The sequence below is a fragment of the Bubalus kerabau genome, chromosome 10, assembly GCF_029407905.1.
Source record: "Bubalus kerabau isolate K-KA32 ecotype Philippines breed swamp buffalo chromosome 10, PCC_UOA_SB_1v2, whole genome shotgun sequence".
NCBI lineage: Eukaryota > Metazoa > Chordata > Mammalia > Artiodactyla > Bovidae > Bubalus > Bubalus kerabau.
The window spans coordinates 76241440-76263229 of record NC_073633.1 but is presented as its reverse complement, the minus strand read 5'-3'; the positions used below and the strand labels follow the sequence as shown (position 1 = coordinate 76263229).

Here is a 21790-nt window from a genome sequence, read left to right as displayed (position 1 = left end):
TAACAATTTCTCAGAAAGTAGAGAGTCTGGAAAATAAAATGAAATCTAACCTTTTTTTCCTTTTTCCTTGGTGTTACCTCTAGTTTCACTTGCTCATGGGGTGCTGTGTGTGCACAGGCCTCGTACCTGGCCCTTCAGACCAGAGCTCTTGCTGTGAACTGGCTCTGCTCCCAGGCAAGAACTAAAGCTCTGTGCACCACACTGCGAGCTGGAGCCTGGACAGCACAGCCGTGCTCACCTGTGGGAACTCCGCCCCCTTCACCTGCTGATGAGACCCCTCAGAAGCCGCCCCTCCCACCACCAGGGCGAGCACATGCTCTAGGGAATAAAACTTTCTTTTGCTTCTGAACCGAACTCCCCAAGGAGAAATGCTAGGCTGGCTGGGCATTACTCGTCAGTCACAGATCCGTGAATAGGTAGGTCTGGGGACACCTACCACCACTGCTTTCCATTCTGAGAAGCTAAATATACAGACAGTGACCAAATCACTTAGGGCAATAGAACTCTGACCCACAACCTCTGCAGCAACCAGCCCAGAGTAGTCAGGCTTTGACCAATGACTGCTAACTACCCTAATGTTCCACCCTACTTTCAACTCAGGATCAATCAGAGTAAACCAAACATGTTCTCCCCAAAGCAATCACAGGAGATGCCTTGCTTCTAATTAGGCTGCCTCCACCTCTCATGCCTACAGTCTTCAATCAGAGCACACCTGAAGTCTTCACCTCTTTTTTTCAGTGTAAAGCTTCTCCATTTCACTTGCCTGCCTTTGAGACTCTGCCAAGCACAAGTAATGCTGGATGAGTCCCTTGCTCCAGTAAACTCTAGATAAACCACTCTTGCTCGTTCTGTCGTTGTGTTATTTGCTCAGTCTTTGTGACCCCATGGACTGTAGCCCACCAGGCTCCTCTGTCCATGGAATTCTTCAGGCAAGAATACTGGAGTGGATTGCTGTTCCCTTCACCAGGGGATCTTCCCAACCCAGGGATAGAACCTGGGTCTCCCACATTGCAGACAGATTCTTTACCGTCTGAGCCACTAGGGGAGCATCCCTGTTTGTTCTGAGTGGTCTTCATTTATTTCCACAATTCTTATTGGTTAGGCAAGAGATTGATTTTTTGAGTAGAAACAAACAAGCGTGTTTAGGTGCCAGGCATTCTGGCAGCCATTAAGGAGCTGTCTGGAAAACACAGCAGCCCAGCCCCTGGGGGATGCTGTGGAAAGTTGCAGCCCCTCCCAAAGATGCGGGGGAGGGATGGGAGAGGGAAGCTCTGGTGGAAGAGGAGATCCTTTATTTCCTCTCATCTTGGTATCCATGCTACCTGGGCATCCGTTCCCTGGCTCACTACCAGACAAATTTGCTTGTTGTACCATAATCGCATTCTTGTTATGACCAAGTAGGCAGGAGAACAATAGGCCTTTATAAACGTTTCTGAAACCAGAAGACAGAAGTTTGTTGTCCTCTCTCCCTCTATATCTTACCTGTAAAAACCTTCCAAAACAAAAAGGAGAGGGCTGCAGGGCTCCTCTCTGTCCTTTCAGCCCCCAATCCTGGGAATCTGCTTGAGCAACGAGGCCTCCCGTGGGCATCTGGTCAGATCTGACGCATGTGCCTCAGTCCACTTGGCTGCTATAACAAAATACCACGGATGTGGAGAGGCGGGTTTATAAACAAAACACCAGAGATTTATTTCTCACAATTCTGGAGGCTGGAAGGCTGAGCCAGGGTGGCAGCATGGTCAGGTGAGGGTCTTCTTCCTGATTTGTAGCCGGCACCTTCTTGCTGTGTCCTCATAAGGCCGAAGTATTCCTGACCCTTTTGAATTGATGCCCAACAAGGCTTCTCCTGGCTAGCGTTACTCAAGCCAATAGAATAAGATCAGATTTGGTTTCAGAAGTAAAGGAAAGCTTCTTGGATCAAAGAATGGAGAGGTGCCAGATTGTAGAAAGGGAAGCCCACTTTCAGAGCACAGGCTCAGCGGCTCAGCTCTAGTACACAGGCCCATCTGGACGTACCATGGGCAGGGCTGCTTGATAGGGATCTGGCAGTGGGGAGGGGGAGGGGCGGAGTTCTCCTGGGGTCTGCACAGCTGTGCTGCTCAGGCTCCAGCTTGAAGTGCCCAGAGCAGCACATCTGTCTGCACACTGCCCATGGAGTTAAGGTGTTGGTGCAGCCGTTTTGTGCTAGGAACTCTGGTCTGAAGTGCTAGGTGCAAGGCCTCTGCACGCAGCACCCTGTAGGGACATGAAACTAGACTAAGCACAAAAGAAGAGGTTAGAGCTTATCCCCTACATTACATTTTATTTTCCCCAGGGTTCCCAGTGGGTTCCCAGAATCCCAGAAGGGGCTGAGGTTCTCTTTTATAAGAGCACTAATCCCAAAGTAATCACCTCCTCAAGGCCTCCCTTACTAATACCCTCACCTTTGGAAGATAGGAACTTCAACATATGAATTTGGGGGAGGGCACAAATATTCAGACCACAGTATCATGATTACAAAGGTCATGGTTTTTAAGCAAGGCCAACGACCATGGTTGTGATACTGCACCAAGCCCTAAATAGAACATTAGGCACAATGTGGGCCAAGAAACTCAAATAAAATCTTACTGAACTCTGGAGCATTTGGGATACCCACTGGTAGCTCAGCTGGTAAAGAATCCGCCTGCAGTAGGAGACCCTGGTTCAATTCTTGGGTTGGGAAGTTCCCCTGCAGAAGGGATAGGCTACCCACTCCAGTTTTCTTGGGCTTCCCTGGGGCTCAGATGGTAAAGACTCTGCCTGCAATGTGAGAGACCTGGGTTTGATCCCTGGGTTGGAAAGATCCACTGGAGGAGGGCATGGCAACCCACTCCAGTATTCTTGCCTGGATAATCCCATGGACAGAGGCGCTTTGCGGGCTGCATTCTATAGGGTCACAAAGAGTTGGACAAGACTGAGCAACTAAACACAACACTGCCTCTTTCATCATCAGTCATTCCTTTGGGGTGGCAGAGGTGGACTGACTCTAATCTAAGTTCTCTTCTGGGCAAAAGGAACCCAGATTCCAGTAGAGGGGCTTCTGAGACCTATATGAGAACCAGCCTTGCAGGAAGTACAGGAGGCCTTGAGGAGTTTCCTCAAGCAATTCTGAAATGCAGTTTTCAGTCATTCTGTTTTTGACTCAGAGGACTTGTAGGCTCAGAGGACTTGTAGCCATAGGACTAAGATGAATAGCTCTAATCTCTAAATATGGTTGAATTTCCTTCTTCCCAGGACCTCTGTCCAGTGTCTTTGGGGTGGCTTTCTCTTCCTCTTCGGATGATTTCCAAATGTCTTCTATCCTTAAACTTGCTCTGGCTCTTCTAAGAATTTTTATAGGTCCAACATTCATCTTTACATTAGATTTTTTATGTCTTTGACCCACAAAGTCAGGGATGGATGCCCTGGAAAATATGATCCATAGCCAGAAACTAATTTTCCCAAGAGCTTCTGTGTTCCCTGCAGAGCAAGCTGTCTGTGAACAGCTACACTCTCACTATGCTTATTTTATTTCACTTTTGATTCAGAGTCTTAAAGTCATCATCTTTGCTCCCACGCATCAAGTTCAATAGTGTGTCAGGCAGGTCTGCATCTTTTTGATTAGCCTCTATAACAACATACTGTACAATGAGGAACCTAATATTAACTGCATCACCCCAATCACTGCCTTCCATTCAGCTTCATGGTTGTCACCCTTCATTATATAAATAGAGAATCTAGTTCTTTTGTAGCAGTGTCAGGGTCAACTCTAAGGGAGCAAAATTCCCTTTCCCTAAAAGACCACTTTTGTTATCTGTATGAGATTCCTCCCTCCCCAAATTCTCAGGGGGGTGTCTGAGCAATTAGAGCATTCCATGGAAATTTGTATAAGGCCAACTTCTCTCCTAGGGTGCCAACTGGTAGGGTAGCAGTTTTAAATAATTTATACCTTACCTGGAGGGACCATGTCAGCTACCTAGTGGTAGGTTCATACATTCCATTACAGAGTAAGGAGAAACTTAGTTGCACAGAAATAAACACCCTGAATTTTGACTTGGTTTGCTGTCCTTTCTCTGTTATGCCACTGTCAACATTTAGTACTTTATCCTCCATAAAAGTGTCACACATCGCCACCTCTGCCAAAGGAACCAACCTCCCAGTTAAAGAAATAAATCAATGGACTCACTTCTATGGGATGAGCTTATATCTCACATATCCTAGTCAAGAGCAGCTGATCTGTTGAATGTGTGACCGCACACGGACCTGAAGATTCTAGCTGGAAACAGGTATTTTCCAAAGTTGTCCTGTCAATGCAATGTGTGTTCTGAACTCAAAACCTAATGCTCATTAAAAAACAATCCAATTAACAATGAGCATAAGACCTAGACCTTTTTCCAAAGAAGACATAATAGGCACATAAAAAGATGCTCAACGTCATTAAGCATCAGAGAAATGCAAACTAAAACCACAAGGTATCACCTCACGCCTGTCAGAATGGCTATCATAAAAAAAAAAAAACCCACAGATAACAAATGTTGGAGAAGAGGAAACCCTCGCAAAATGACAGTGAGAATGTAAATTGGAGCAGCCACTATTGAAAACAGTATGAAGGCTTATCAGAAAACTGAAAATAGAATTATCCTATGACCCAGCAATTCTCCTGAGCATATATCCCCCAAAAGCCAAAAACACTGATTCAAAAAGATACAGGCACCCCAGCAGCATTGTTTACAGTTGCCAAGTATGGAAGAACCTAAGTGTCCATAACAGGACTAATGGGTAAAGATGTGCTCTTTCTCTCTCTCTTTGCTGCTAAGTCACTTCAGTCGTGTCCGACTCTGTGCGACCCCATAGACGGCAGCCCACCAGGCTCCCCCGTCCCTGGGATTCTCCAGGCAAGAACACTGGAGTGGGTTGCCATTTCCTTCTCCAATGCATGAAAGTGAAAAGTGAAAGTGAAGTCGCTCAGTCATGTCCGACTCTTAGCGACCCCATGGACTGCAGCCCAACAGGCTCCTCTGTCCATGGGATTTTCCAGGCAAGAGCATTGGAGTGGGGTGCTATTGCCTTCTCCGTCTCTCTCTTTATATATATATATATTTTATACTATACATATATTTTACTACCCAGTCATAAAAATGAATGAAATTTTTCCATTTACAATATGTATGGACTTGGAGGGTATTATGCTAAGTGAGATTAAGTCAGATAGACACATATAATGGAATCTAAAAATGACAACTAGTGAATGTATTAATAACAAAAAAAGGAATTCACAGATATAGAGAACAAAGTAATGGTGACTAGTGGTTACCAGTATTGGGAACAAACTAGTGGTTACTAATGGGGAGAGGGAAGGTGAAAGGGGCCAGATATAGCTAAGGGATTAGGACTAGAAGTTACTAATGGGGAGAGGGAAGGTGGAAGGGGCCAGATATGGCTAAGGGATTAGGAAGTACAAACTATTATGTATAAAATAAGTAGGCTACAAGGATATATTGTACAACACAAGGAATATGGCCAATATTTTATAACAGCTATAAATGGAATATAACCTTTACAATTGTGAATTATTATATTGTACACCTAAAACTTGGGCTTTCCCAGTGGCTCAGCAGTAAAGAATCCGCTTGCAGTGCAGGGAACATAGGAGATGTGAGTTCGATCCCTGGATTAGGAAGATCCCTGGAGAAGGGAATGGCAACCTACTCCAGTATTCTTGCCTGGGGAATCCCAAGGACACAGGTCTACAGTCCATAGGGGTCACAAAGAGCTGGACACGACTGAGGTGACTTAGCATGCATGCATACACACATGAAACTTATTCTCAGCCAACTCATGCATTTTTCCCTTTTCACTCAGTACCCGCTATCTATGTCTACACTGATATCTATATCTATATTCATATCTATGTCTATATAGAGATGATTCATACTTTGTTTTTTTACAAAAGGTCATAATAAGCAATATTTTATGATGTCAGTCTAAATTTCTTTTGTTTTCCATAAAAAGATATCGCTATAATATATAGATCTTACCTTTGAACAAAATAAATCTCTCAAGCCATTCTTTTGGGTTAATGTACTTTTTGTTTGATGGGGCTAAAAGATGCATAAAATATTAAAAAACTCTGGGTTGATAATTAGAAATAATGTATACAAGAATCAGAACCCAATGAAAATAGCTTATATACATGCACATTTTGTACATGCCCCACTTCTTTTATTAAAATACATGGTAGAAAAAGAAAGGAAACACAACTTTTAGAATAAGCCTCTACTGTATACAAATGCCAACTTGAATCCAAACATGGGATGAGACTGGTATAGGGAAGGATTTAGTTGAGATGTGTATTACATTTTAAAATCATTTTTTAATGACAATACAAAATTAAAGTCAATAAATTTCAGTGTGGAAATGGAACTCACACAAGAGATTTATGCAGAAACACCTGATTGTTTTTCTTTTCCTCCTTCCTATTCTGATACTTTTGAAAGGGCTCTGCGGAAATTCTCTGCAGTTCAGTTGGAGGAAAGCAGTATACCAAGAAAATTGCTATCCAGAGCTTGACAACTCCTTTTCTTCTTCGACTTCTGTTTCAGATGTGTCTTTATTAAGTCTTGATCCCATTTCTTGAAAAAAGCTGGCTATCAAATTAAATAGAAGAGCAATCCAGGCAAGACCATAAAGATTCCAAATTAATAACAAGATTGAATAAGTGATGTCCTGATTGTCTTTTGTAGGATTTGAAACTAAAGACAGGAAGCAAATGACATGCAAATAATCAGATGATGTTTTTCCCCATAACATTTTCTTTCATTCATTAATACCTAGGAAAATGCCTTCTTTTAGAATCTGATCCTGAGAACAAATTAGAAATTAAAATAAAGCATATCTAAAATTATCACTTCTTTCAAGGAAAGCGTATAATTTAAATTTCAAATATTGAGATTCTATTCATTTTTAGAACACAGCTGGAGGCTGAAAAATTCTCTTTCCCTTTGAACGTTATCCTTTTTAAATACCATACTAAGTGTAATATTGTACAGTGAGGTAATTTATCATTGCTACAGGTAGGAAACTTTTAAAATGAGAGAAGGAAAAGATAAATATATTACACAAAATAATTTAAAATAGGGTTCAGATTTTGTTAACAAAGATACAGTGTGTTTCCTTGTACCAGGTGTCTGTATTTCTGAGTTTAAAATTCTATGAATTAACTGCCTTTGTCATTAGAAATCTTGAGATAACTCTTTTAAGAAGGAAAAGAAAATCACTAATGATTAGAATCATCCTAATACTGTAGTACTATAACTTTTACACTCCTTTCATGTCTTGTCATTTATTTGTCATGATTGCAATCTACTTGTATGAAGAGGTACAGCTGAAAGAGCACAAACATTGCAATCAAAAAGAGATAAGCGGAGACAAATAACATAATAAACACATTGTGATTTATCACAAGAATGCCATTTAACTGTGCTTATTAGAGCATGAAATAACAAAAAATATATAACATTACCAGACACTAAATGATTTGATATTTATCTAATGATTTGATATTTATCTAAATATAAATTAACCAGCAAACATTTTTGAAGCATAACAATCAGAAAATAAACTGAATAAGTGTAATTGGAGGGCTATACTCACTTTGGGTTTAAGATGACATTTGGTTAACTGTCTCTGATGCAGCTTCTTCCAAAACTGCCTCCCAAAATACATGAGTATATGCACACACACACCCCAATAAAAGCAAAATATCTAAGATGAGATTCTAGTCTACTGACATAAACTGACTGTGTATTTTACTATAAAAATCAAAGTATGCATGGAACTTCTGTATTAGCATGTAGAAAAACACAAGAGATGCTCATATCCATACTAACACTGAAAAAAAAAAAAACTAGATGCACTACAAAATCATAGTTTTATTACAAAAAGAGAGAGAGAGCTGAGGACATGAAAAAGACTCCTAATAAACTAAATTTTTCAAAGTGACAAGTTCTTCCTAGGACAGAGGAAGCCATATTTATGGCTTACTACCTGTAGAGTGATGATTACCATGGGGGTCCCAAGTGTAAGACAGGTTGTCCACTGAAGTGGGCAGGGGAATTGAGTGACCCTGCCTACAGCACACTGGGCCTTCACTGAGCGAAGGCAGCAGCTGGCAAGGGGGAGAAGCTAGGGACTGATAGAACACCCAGGAGCCCAAATAGCCGTAACCAGGCTGTAGACTAGTGGGAGATCTCCCATGATTATCTACAGTTTCACTGGTGGTACTCAGCTCCTAAGCCTTGCTGAAGGGTATAACTTCACTTAGTCCTCAAAATATTCCAAGTCAGTGATGGGTTCAATCTAACTAAACCAGCAACAAAGCCCAGACCCAGAGTCAATAGCTTCACCCCATCCCCACACTGCCAGCCTATACTAGTAACTTGGAAGACTCAAATTATTTTATATCCAGTTGTTTCAAAAATAGCTCAGATGAGCAGATTTTTAACCATTTAGAGCCTGCCTGCTTTGCACATCCTATGAAATTGTGCCTAACATCTTGGAACCATGGATAAGATAAACCCTAGAGCTGTCAAAGACTCCAGGCCATTGCTGCTCTTCGAAGCTCTCTGACCCAGAGACTCCTTATCAGGTTGCTGACAGATACCCCCTAGATCCCAAAGCCCCTCTGATTCTCCTCTGCCTCCAAAAGTTCTCTAACCCTCCTCTCCTTCTGGGGAGTGTCCCCCATGCTGTAACCTCTGTATGGTCTCATGCTGTGAGGTAATTATCCCACATGCAAACATGTCAAAGTGTGACTCAAATAAAACTCATTCATTCTTCTGCAACCTTATGGTCATATCCTTTTCCTTAATCAGCTCTGAGATCTCCTGAACTCACTACAGGAAATTGATTGTAAGGGATCATAAGCGTACTTTTGAAGTGGTGGCATGTAATCAAGTCTAACTTTATTTTTGGTATTTGACTGCTGACAGTTTCCAACCAAGTCTCATCCCTCCTTTCCCCGTCTCATTCCAGAAAACCTACAAGGAAGCTCACACACTCCCTCCCTCGGTGACTGTGGGAAATTCAACCATACAAGTTCTGGTTCAATAATGGGAGCTGTCATACCTTTCCCATAGCCTAATCACAATGGAAGTCAAAGCCAGTCACTCCTCTGGCTCCTTAAGAAATTTTCAGGCCTGCTTGAATGCCACCCTGCCCTACAAATCATTCTACACCACTACTACACACACACACTCTTGGTGAGTGTGTGTCTATGTGTGAGTGAGAGAGAGAGAGAGAGACCATCTCAACATCCAAGCCAATTTTGGTTGCAGTCTATCCTGCCTCTGTAGGTTGGTCACAACATGGACATATTCTGCTTTTGAGTGCTTGCACTGAGACAAACATTAATCAAATCTCATCAAAGTGAATACTTATGATCCATGTATTACACTATGAATAAAGTTAATCTCAGTTTCAAAAGAGCACTTATTTATAAAATCCCATTTATGGTACTGGCAGTCAAGGATATTTGGACAAACTTTCCTTGCAGAAAACAAATAAACACATTTGATTAAATGCTTTAAAATTATGTTAAAGTCATCAGAAAACATAAACATTTGGGAAACTACTAGACCAAGAGTATCTAAGCCCCTTTTTTCCTTAAAGGTGTCTTCCTATTCTAAAACACTATGACATTGGTTTTGATAGCCTTCTGCGGTGTGGTGAAAGTAATGTAAAACAATCTCCAGTATGAAACACTCATATTAAGCTGGGATTCCAATAGGCTATAACTTTGGAGAATATTTAACTCAGAAATTGTCTCACCAGACATGCAAAAAATTTTTAGAAAGCATGGCTAGGTATAAATAAACAGGAAAAAATTGTACTATAATCTTAGCAGTTTCTGATATCATGTTATCTGAATTCTATGCTTTTTAAAAAATTTCATGGACTTCTCTGGTGGTCCAGTGATTAAGATTACGCTACCAATGCAGGGGGCATGAGCTCAATCCCTGGTCAGGGAACTAAGATCCTGCATGCCACCTGGCGTAGCCAAAAAAATTTTTTTTTGCTTACTTGACATCATTAGTATACATAATTTTGTATCATTTTATGTGGTTTAATATTATCAAGCTTTCCCTAAGTCATGAGATGCTCTTCGTAACTTGAAATGTCATGCTTTCGAAAATGTCTTCAATGAGCAATGGAAGCTTCTTTCGTTAAAAATATTTTCAATTTTAATTATCATTCCTTTTACTAATAACAGAATGTGATTTTTAAAAAGATGAGTAGTAAGTTTCATAATAAAAGAAGAAATTTTCTACTGTTAAAGTGGAAGCAAATTTCAATAAGAATGCTAAGGAAGTAGTATCTCTACTTTGGGAATCCAGAAAAATGTAACAGAGACTCTTTGGAGTGATATTTAAATATGGTTCTTAGACTTTTAGGTATGTATTTTCAAAATATATTTATTAATATGAAATTATCCATCTAAATATTGAATATTAATTATCTAATTTTAGTCCTATTTAGATTAAAAATAAATATAATAAGGACACTGTTATTTCTGGGTAGGATGGAGTGGCTTGTGATTGAAGAATCTTCCAGCCAAGAACAACCAGAAAAATCAGATAAATTGAAAGAAAAACAGAACAAAATCATGTTTAAAGGCACAAGAGATCTGCTAAAGCAATCAAGAGTGGAAGGACTAAGATTCCAGGTGGGAGAGACAGACATAAAATCTTTAGCTGCTTTCTCCCTTGAGTTTGTTGTTGTGGCTCTTTTCACAGAGTCTGGGCATAGACAAAAGGCTGTGCATCTGGGCTAAGCAGAAGGGCACTCTGAGGAGCAGAGAAAATGACAGGGCTTCTGGTGGTCCTTCTGGGTTGGATTGACACAATTAGAGACCTGAAGGATTTAAAACCTATAGCTTGTTCCCCCCTTCAATAAACTGCCAAATTCTGAAGGCACATGAAGTTGAAGGTTAAAAAAGGAAAGCTGAAAACTTTTTAAAAAGGAGAGTTTCCAATAGATTCAAGTGCAAGAAAACAAAGAAATGACTTCAAGAGCAAACTTAGAGTGTGGTCTTGTGAATATACCAGGCTTTCATCATTTGAAGTTTGTAAAGAACTATAATTTAGGAACAAGAAGAAACCAAAGGGAAATTAAGGCTTTACCAAATCTGTAGTCTAGTCTCAAATCATACCATTCCCTGACCAGATTACATATTCAGTTACTCTCTCCACACTCCTATATCTCTATAAGCCTAGCAGAGGAAAGAGTAAAACATCTCTGGAGGAAGATGACATTCCCTGGAGTATCTATACCTTTTAAAATACACAACATCAAGCATGCAATCCCAAATTATCAGGCATGCCAAGAAACAGAACCACATGACTAAAAATCAAAGGGAAGAACTATAAAAGAAACCCACAGATGTTCCCAATATGGAAATAAGTGAATAAGAACTTTAAAATAACTAAGAATATTATGCTTTTCAAAATATGATATGGAAAAATAAGTGAAAATACGAAGGATTTCAGCAGACAATTGGAATCTACCAAAAAGGGGTGATTAAATGGACATTTTAGAGCTTAAAATATGATATTAAAGTTAGTGAAAGTGAAAGTCACTCAGTCGTGTCTGACTCTGTGACCCTATGGACTATACAGTCTATGGAATTCTCCAGGCCAGAATACTGGAGTGGGTAGCCTTTCCCTTCTCCAGGAGATCTTCCCAACCTAAGAATAGAACCCAGGTTTCCCACAGTGCAGGCAATTTCCTGATAGGGGATTCTATGATAGCTCAGTTGGTAAAGAATCCATCTGCAATGCAGGAGACCCCAGTTTGATCTCTGGGTTGGGAAGATCCACTGGAGAAGGGAAAGGCTACCCACTTGAGGATTCTTGGGCTTCCCTTGTGGCTCAACTGGTAAAGAATATTAAAGTTAAAAACTCACTAAATGGATTAGAAAACACACTACATACAGCAGAAATTAGAATTAGTAAACTAGAAGATGGGTTCATAAGAAATATACTCAGTGAAGTTCACAAAAAAAGAAAATACAGAAAATCATTAGAACATTTGAAACCAAGTAAGGAGGTCTTACATCCATGTAATTGGAGTCCCAGAAGTAGAAGAGAAAATAAGGAATAATTCATATTTGAACAGATAGTAGCTGAGATTTTTTTCAAGACACTTGAAGGATTTCAATTCACTTTAATAATTTCTGTGATCCCCAAGCAAAATCAATACAAAGCAAACCACACTGAAGTAGATAATAGTTAAATTGCTGAAAAAGTTTAAAAACAAGTGGAGCAGGGTTTGAGGGGATTGCAGGGGGAAGGTTCCTTACCTCAAAAGACCAACAATAAAACTTACAGCTGACTTATCATTAAAAATGATGGAGGCCAGAGACAATGGAATAGCATCTTTAAAGTACTGTAAGAAAACAACTACCAATTTAGAATTCTGTACCCTCCATAACATAGGAGTTATTTTATTCTTGATTCACAGGTGTTAAAAAATTCCTAGTGTCTATATGATTCTATCCCTCTTCATTTTTCACCTTTATCTTAGGGAGAAATTTAAAATACATTTGGAAAAGTTACCTACAAAGTATAGGATATTTTATCATTTAAGTCTAGTGTTTAGAAACACTAGACTAAGAAACTAAGTCTAGTGTTTAGAAACACAAAAAGCATATGCCTTTTATTTTCCACATGTGATCAAGCAGAGATATTTAGTTTAAGAGGAATTGCTCTATATCTTATTCCCATAGTCAGTGATAACTGTGGGGGTGAGGAGACAGGGAGGTGAAGGAAGTAGTTTGCATTTAAAAGGGCTTGACCTTTATCTTATCTCTCAAAGAAATCTTCTAATACTTCCATTTGATTCTTTATTTTACATCCTGCTTCAATCTGTTGCTCTGATAGCAAATCTAATTTCAGGATTATTAAGACTCACCTACTGTATAGTCTCCAAAACCAATAGCACTTATGGTGTTGAATGAATAATAAATTCCTTCAATGTAACTCCAATTCTCTAATGACATGAAAAGAAATGGTGGTAATACAAGGAAAAAAAATGATCCGGTTGCAGCAAAAAAGAAGTTCTTCCAGAGATAAACATTTTTCTAAAATATATTAGAGAAAAAGATACAATGTTAGCAGTTATATCATAAACAAGCAACGTTAAAAAAACTATTGTGTGCTCCAGTAGTTCAGTTTTTTATCTACTCCTTCATTTCTCAAAGATTTGGAACCCAATAAAAAGATCATTCTTATGAATAATCCTGTCCCTGGGAGTATGTCCAGGCTCTACTGCTCTACCTCCTGTCATCAATTGTCCTGCCATCTTGCTTTCTCACTTTCCTATTATCTACATCTAGACCATGATTTAAGATTAATTTCCTTGTGACACATTACCTCCAAAGCCTTCTAAGATTACTCTTGCCTAGATACCAGGCTACAGTTCCTTCTTTCTCTGGGCTCTGCCCACATAGCTCCAGTTTAGCTCAGATTCCCCATCTGGACACAGCTCCAAGCCTTCTGACCTGCTTGCAAAATAAGGTAAATGAGATAGTTGTGGCCCACAGCATGTTGGATCCTAATTCCCCCACCAGGGATCAAATCCACAGCCTCTACACTGGAAGGCAGATTCTTAACCACCTGACCATCAGGAAAGTCCCCCATGTACAAGTCTTTGTAGACACATGCTTTTGTTTGAGTAAATACCAAACTATTTACTATTTCACTAACAGTGAAATAACAATCATAAATCTGATGTATGTTTAGTTTTTTAGGACACTGCTAAAAATTGGTTTTCAAGATGATTGTACCATTTAAGAGTCCTATTGACAGTGTATGAGAGTTCCAGCTCCTCCATATTCTTACCAACACTTGGTGTGATCATTCTTTTTATTTTGAGTCATTATATTAGACATATATTGGTTTCTCATTGTGGTATTACTTTGCAATCTCCTAATAAGTAATACTTAGTATATTTTAATCTTCTTTTTGGAGAAGGAAATGGCAACCCACTCCAGTGTTCTTGCCTGGAAAATCCCAGGGACGGCGGAGCCTGGTGGGCTGCTGTCCCTGGGGTCGCACAGAATCGGACACGACTGAAGCGACTTAGCAGCAGCAGCAGCAGCATATATCTTTACTGGTAAAGGGTGTGCTTAAACCTTTTGCCCATTAAAAATATTGAGTTATCTTATTTTTGAGTTTTAAGAGTTATAAATATTCTGGATACAAGTCTTTTTATAGGATATATAATTAGCATATATTTTCTCCCAGTCTGTAGCTCATCTTTACACTCTTTTAACTGATTCAAGAGTAGAACTTTTAAATATTTAAATCTTGGTGAAGTATTAGTTAGGCTTTAAGTCAGTGTTTCTCCAACTTTAGCATTCATCTTAATCTCTTGCAGGGCTTGTTAAAATAGACTAATGAGCCTCCATCCACAGAGTTCCTGATTCAGTACTCAGGGATGGGGGCTGAGAATTTGTATTCTTAATGATTCCCAGGTAACATTGATGCTGCTATTCCTTGAACCATACTTTCAGAACTGATGGTCTAGATCAATTTATAAACTTTGATACTGACATTTTATACCTAATAATTCTTTGTTGTGAATGCCTGTCTTATGCATTGTAGGATGTTTAGGAGCATTACTGGCCTCTACACACTGGATGCCAGTAGCATTCTCTTCCTGAGGTTTGTACAACCCAATATGCATCTCAGATCACATCAGTTGCTCAGTCGTGTCCGACTCTTTGTGACCCCATGAATCACAGCACGCCAGGCTTCCCTGTCCAACACCAACCCCCGGAGTTCACTCAGACTCACGTCCATCAGGTCAGTGATGCCATCCAGCCATCTCATCCTCTGTCGTCCCCTTCTCCTCCTGCCCCCAATCCCTCCCAGCATCACAGTCTTTTCCAATGAGTCAACTCTTCGCATGAGGTGGCCAAAGTACTGCAGTTTCAGCTTTAGCATCATTCCTTCCAAAGAAATCCCAGGGCTGATCTCCTTTAGGATGGACTGCTTGGATGTCCTTGCAGTCCAAGGGACTCTCAAGAGTCTTCTCCAACACCACAGTTCAAAACCATCAATTCTTCAGGGCTCAGCCTTCTTCACAGTCCAACTCTCACATCCATACATGACCACAGGAAAAACCATAGCCTTGACTAGACGAACCGTTGTTGGCAAAGTAATGCCTCTGATTTTGAATATGCTATCTAGGTTGGTCATAACTTTCCTTCCAAGGAGTAAGCCTCTTTTAATTTCATGGCTGCAGTCACCATCTGCAGTGATTTTGGAGCCCAGAAAAATAAAGTCTGACACTGTTTCCACTGTTTCCCCATCTATTTCCCATGAAGTGATGGGACCGGATGCCATGATCTTCGTTTTCTGAATGTTGAGCTTTAAGCCAACTTTTTCACTCTCCACTTTCACTTTCATCAAGAGGCTTTTTAGTTCCTCTTAACTTTCTGCCATAAGGGTGGTGTCATCTGCATATCTGAGGTTATTGATATTTCTCCCAGCAATCTTGATTCCAGCTTGTGTTTCTTTCAGTCCAGAGTTTCTTATGATGTACTCTGCATATAAGTTAAATAAACAGGGTGACAATATACAGCCTAGACGTACTCCTTTTCCTATTTGGAACCAGTCTGTTGTTCCATGTCCAGTTCTAACTGTTGCTTCCTGACCTGCATACAAATTTCTCAAGAGGCAGATCAGGTGGTCTGGTATTCCCATGTCTTTCAGAATTTTCCACAGTTTATTGTGATCCACACAGTAGATGTTTTTCTGGAACTCTCTTGCTTTTCCCATGATCCAGCGGATGTTGGCAATTTGAGCTCTGGTTCCTCTGCCTTTTCTAAAACCAGCTTGAACATCAGGAAGTTCACGGTTCACCTATTGCTGAAGCCTGGCTTGGAGAATTTTGAGCATGACTTTACTAGCGTGTGAGATGAGTGCAATTGTGCGGTAGTTTGAGCATTCTTTGGCATTGCCTTTCTTTGGGATTGGAATGAAAACTGACCTTTTCCAGACCTGTGGCCACTGCTGAGTTTTCCAAATTTGCTGGCATACTGAGTGCAGCACTTTCCCAGCATCATCTTTCAGGATTTGGAATAGCTCAACTGGAATTCTATCACCTCCACTAGCTTTGTTCGTAGTGATGCTTTCTAAGGCCCACTTGACTTCACATTCCAGGATGTCTGGCTCTAGGTCAGTGATCACACCATCGTGATTATCTGGTCGTGAAGATCTTTTTTGTACAGTTCTTCTGTGTATTCTTGCCATCTCTTCTTAATATCATCTGCTTCTATTAGGTCCATACCATTTCTGTCCTTTATCAAGCCCATCTTTGCATGAAATGTTCCCTTGGTATCTCTAATTTTCTTGAGATCTCTAGTCTTTCCTATTCGGTTGTTTTCCTCTATTTCTTTGCATTGATCACTGAAGAAGGCTTTCTTATCTCTTCTTGCTATTCTTTGGAACTCTGCATTCAGATGTTTATATCTTTCCTTTTCTCCTTTGCTTTTCACTTCTCTTCTTTTCATAGCTATTGTAAGTCCTCCTCAGACAGCCATTTTGCTTTTTTGCATTTCTTTTCCATGGGAATGGTCTTGATCCCTGTCTCCTGTACAATGTCACAAACCCCATTCCATAGTTCATCAGGCACTCTATCTATCAGATCTAGGCCCTTAAATCTATTTCTCACTTCCACTGTATAATCATAAGGGATTTGATTTAGGTCATACCTGAATGGTCTAGTGGTTTTCCCTACTTTCTTCAATTTAAGTCTGAATTTGGCAATAAGGAGTTCATGGTCTGAGCCACAGTCAGCTCCTGGTCTTGTTTTTGCTGACTGTATAGAGCTTCTCCATCTTTGGCTGCAAAGAATATAATCAATCTGATTTCGGTGTTGACCATCTGGTGATGTCCATGTATAGAGTCTTCTCTTGTGTTGTTGGAAGAGGGTGTTTGTTATGACCAGTGCATTTTCTTGGCAAAACTCTATTAGTCTTTGCCCTGCTTCATTCCATATTCCAAGGCCAAATTTGCCTGTTACTCCAGGTGTTTCTTGACTTCCTACTTTTGCATTCCAGTCCCCTATAATGAAAAGGACATCTTTTTTGGGTGTTAGTTCTAAAAGGTCTTGTAGGTCTTCATAGAACTGTTCAACTGCAGCTTCTTCAGCGTTACTGGTTGGGGCACAGACTTGGATTACTGTGATATTGAATGGTTTGCCTTGGAAATGAACAGAGATCATTCTGTTGTTTTTGAGATTGCATCCAGGTACTGCATTTTGGACTCTTTTGTTGACCATCATGGCCACTCCATTTCTTCTGAGGGATTCCTGCCCGCAGTAGTAGATATAATGGTCACCTGAGTTAAATTCACCCATTCCAGTCCATTTCATTTCACTGATTCCTAGAATGTCGACATTCACTCTTGCCATCTCTTGTTTGACCACTTCCAATTTGCCTTGATTCATGGACCTGACATTCCAGGTTCCTATGCAATATTGCTCTTTACAGCATTGGACCTTGCTTCTATCACCAGTCACATCCACAGCTGGGTATTCTTTTTGCTTTGGCTCCATCCCTTCATTCTGTCTGGAGTTATTTCTCCACTGATCTCCTGGGCACCTACTGACCTGGGGAGTTTCTCTTTCAGTATCCTATCATTTTGCCTTTTCATACTGTTCATGGGGTTCTCAAGGCAAGAATACTGAAGTGGTTTGCCATTCCCTTCTCCAGTGGACCACATTCTGTCAGATCTCTCCACCATGACCTGCGCGTCTTGGGTTGCCCCACGGGCATGGCTTAGTTTCATTGAGTTAGACAAGGCTGTGGTCCTAGTGTGATTAGATTGACTAGTTTTCTATGAGTATGGTTTCAGTGTGTTTGTCCTCTGATGCCCTCTTGCAACACCTACTGTCTTACTTGGGTTTCTCTTACCTTGGGCATGGGGTATCTCTTCACGGCTGCTCTAGCAGGAGATACCCCTCGTCCAATATGCATCTAGACATTGCCAAATGTCCTTTTTGAAGGCAAAATCACTCCAGTTGAGAAACATTGGTCTAAATCCATTGTTCTCAACCTAGTTGCACATTGAAATCACTTAGGGAGTTTTAAAAACCATTGAGAGCCCCATCCTCAAAGATTCAGACCAAATTGGTCTGGAGTGGGGTCTGGGCACCAGGATCCAAGTGATTCTAAGGTGCAACTGAGGTTGAGAACCACAGGACTGAACTCTAATTAGAACAGAAAAACAGATCCTACTGTAACCAGAGACCTCCAGAGAGAATACAAAGAAATCACAAGAATGTGGCACCCTACTGTGAAGGGCTCTGCCCCAGAGTAAATACCAGTTGATCACACCAACCACTCGTAGGATTCTCTCTCACCTGGCCCACTTTCTCCCATGGGCTCCTTGAAGGAGACCCCTTTTTTATGTTCCCTCACAGAAAATAAAAGAAAAATAGATTCTTGAAGAATGTCTACAACTCACTTTTGTAATAAATTCTCTATAATTTTAATAAAGAACTACATTTCTAATTTTTAAAGAAGGGTAAAACCTGTGCTAATTACTCAATTGGGTCACTACCCATGACTCAACATGATATGTGGACAAGACCTTGGTCCAAACGCCGCTAGGGGCTAGTGTCAGCACTGCTCCTAATTCTCTGGGTTCTTGGCAAGTCACACAGCCTTTAAGAAATGTTCTCCTGTTCTACAAAATAAATGAGTTGGCCGACTGACTTAGGAGAACAAATACCTATGAGAATTGTTTATATACAATTCACCACTGCTCAACTTCTAAATTAAATGATTAGAGGCAAAATATCTAAAAGGAAATAGATGGTCCCTTGAACAATGGCTTTTCTCACGTCTGTTTTAGAACACAGATGACTTGCTTTTTCTGCTCATATAATTCAATGTGAATTCAATAAGTATAAAGTGTTATATGTCTAGTCAACCTAAAGTTGTGAATCCACATAATTAAAAAAAAACAAAACACAGAACTTTTCTACCAAATGTATGTGTGTAATTGTGTGGAAGGAGAAAGAAAATTTACCTCATTTAATCCCTTATGTTGAAGGTATATTCCAAATTTTTCAAATGGCAGATAAACTAATATAAAAATATATTTAAATAACATGATAGTTAGAGGGATTCCAATTGTAGCAAAGACAATACAGAACATCTGTCCACCAGAAGTTTTAGGAAAAATTGTTCCATAACCTGTTAAGAGGAGGAAAAAAAATGCAACACCCCTCAATACAGCAACTTAGTACAATCTGACATTTGACATTGGTCTTTGAGAGCAGATTTTCAGTTGTTGGTATTCTAAGAGCCCTAGTGCATATGGTTCTTGCCAAAAATAAAAAATAAAAATATAATGAGTCAGCTGATCTTATCCTAAGAAAATGATCAAAAAATGTGAGTTAAAAAGTTCTTTACAGAATCACTATTTCAAATTTTGAAAAACTGTAAACAGCATAAACAAACAATTAAAGAGACTGGTCATGCATGATATGGTACATAATAAAATACTGCAATATCATTAAGAATTACATTGAAATATATATGACATAGAAAATGCTAATGACATATTGGTCTGACCAAGCAGTCTAAAACTATATACTGACATATATATCAAGAACTTTCTATGACTAAAACTTAAACAGTTATTGTGTGCAGAGCAGTGAGATGTTAATTGTTTAAAAATCAAAATTTTCAGATTTTCTACATTCTACTCCTGCAATTACACAAGAGCATGTACTTTTAATTGAATGATTTTAAGAATGCATGCTATAGTTCCTAGAGGAAATCAACCCTAAATATTCATTGGAAGGACTGATGCTGAAGGTGAAGCTCCAATACGCTGGCCACCTGATGTGAAGAGCTGACTGACTGGAAAAGACCCTGATGCTGGGAAAGATTGAAGGCAGGAGGAGAAGGGGATGACAGAGGACGAGATGGTTGGATGGCATCACTGACTTGATGGACATGAGTTTGAGCAAACTCAGGGAGATAGTGAAGTTCAGGGAAGCCTGGCATGCTGCAGTCCATTGGGTGGCAAAGAGTTGGACATAACTGAAGAAACTTTGCACACACAGCACATATGGTTATATAACCATGTGTTGATTTATCAATTTTATATTTTTGATATGAGAGAGAGGAATTTCAGCTCCTATAACCACTTTCTTCTTCATCTTTTCCATGTCTGACATTTATATTGCCCCACTATTCTCCTATATTTGCCTTTGTATTTTAAACAATATTCTTAAACCTGTGTTTAAATGTTTATAAATTCTTGATTCCTGATACTATATGATAAGAGTATTATATCCTTTATTATTTTCCTCCTCTTTCCTCCTCTTCATCATTCTTTTTTATATCATTTATGTGATAACATTTATACTCTGCTCTGCAACTACAAGACTTCTTATTTTAAGAAATTTTTTTATTCACTCAATTCTATTTTGCCCAAGAGTTGGTAATGCAGCTTTTTGGGAAATAGCAGAAGAGAACAAGTCTCTTTTGACTTATTTGGGAACAATTTTCTATATTTGAAATACTTTTCGTAAGGGGAAATGAAATGAAATGAAGGGGAAATGAAATGGAGTAAGGGGACATCTTTTCTTATGCTCCATACTTCCTGGTTTAAAGAAAATAGTCTAAAGCCAAGATTTTAATGGATCCAAAGTGTAGAGAAGAAAAATTGTCCTTTTCGCAGAGAGCCAAGAATATTGCCAGCTTCTTTTGTCTTAGCAGATCTTGTTCTGAATGGGCTAAGGCCCCTTAAACAAATCACTTTATTTCACTAAATTTAAGACATCATATAAATGTGTAGGCGGTACCTCATGCAAAACATTTATAAAATATTCAGCATTCTAACTGGAAACAAAAAGCACAAACCTACCTATTGTGGATAGGATGATTATACAAGTTATAAAAGAGTTTGTAAAAGTCCAAAAGAAAACAGTAGTCCTATTTCCTGTGGGAGGTATTCCTGACAATATCAAAGACGTCATCATCTACAGATTGAAACAAAACGAGATAAAATCAAAGTTTGGGTTACGTAAATTATATTTCTTCAAGTAGAACACGAAATAAAATTAGTTCCATTTAGTCGGATTAAAACCAAAACCCATCTAATTGGATCAAACTGAAATTTTTCCTTAAGATCAAGTGAAATAGAAATGCTTATGATAAAAACTTACAAGGGAGAACCTTATTTGTTTTAGCGGTGTCCACCCCTTTGGAAGTTGTATATGGGGTAGATATATGACTATAACAGTATTTTTTAAGGAAATTTGTGACATTGTGTACAGATTTAGCATAGTGACTAATTATTTTCAAACAATTAGCAAATACGAGTTGAAGATAGTTGCAGGGAGACTTCTCATTTAGGCAAATGGAAACCATGAGATATATGAGGAAAATGATGTAAGAATACAGTAATTGCATCATATCATGAGAAAATAAGAAAGAAGTTAATGAGAGGGCCTTCAATTTCTGCAAAGTCTAAAATACATAGAATTCTTTTGATGAAAGAACCTCAGCTAAAAACTTCACAGTCTACACAGTAATAGTAATAATCTGCTCAAGATACTGATGTCTTTATTCCCTGAACATCCCCCCCCTCCCCTTGCCCCAAGAAACTTCAAATACAGAGTCAGGAGGAAAAGAATATGGGAATGGAAAGTGGTATAATGGGCAGAATAAATTAAAAGATATTCTTCTATGTTTCTTGATTCTTTA

The 21790-nt window shown here is 39.4% G+C and overlaps 1 protein-coding gene across 11 annotated transcripts in view; it reads right to left on the bottom strand.

Annotated features, from left to right (window-relative positions):
• Positions 1–6190: 6190 nt before the first annotated feature.
• Positions 6191–21790, bottom strand: part of LOC129621605 (potassium channel subfamily K member 5-like) — a 382936-nt gene continuing 367336 nt past the window's right edge. For 6 of the 11 annotated variants that reach the window (XM_055538217.1, XM_055538218.1, XM_055538219.1 and 3 more), the window contains 4 exons: positions 20949–21063; positions 19098–19264; positions 12967–13135; positions 6191–6749 (listed from right to left, as the gene is read on the bottom strand). In XM_055538217.1, the coding sequence (XP_055394192.1) occupies positions 6553–6749; positions 12967–13135; positions 19098–19264; positions 20949–21063 (648 nt within the window). In that variant the 3' untranslated portion in view covers positions 6191–6552. The remainder of the gene's footprint in view (positions 6750–12966; positions 13136–19097; positions 19265–20948; positions 21064–21790) is intronic. The other 5 variants (XR_008699528.1, XR_008699529.1, XR_008699505.1 and 2 more) reach the window with 3 other exon arrangements.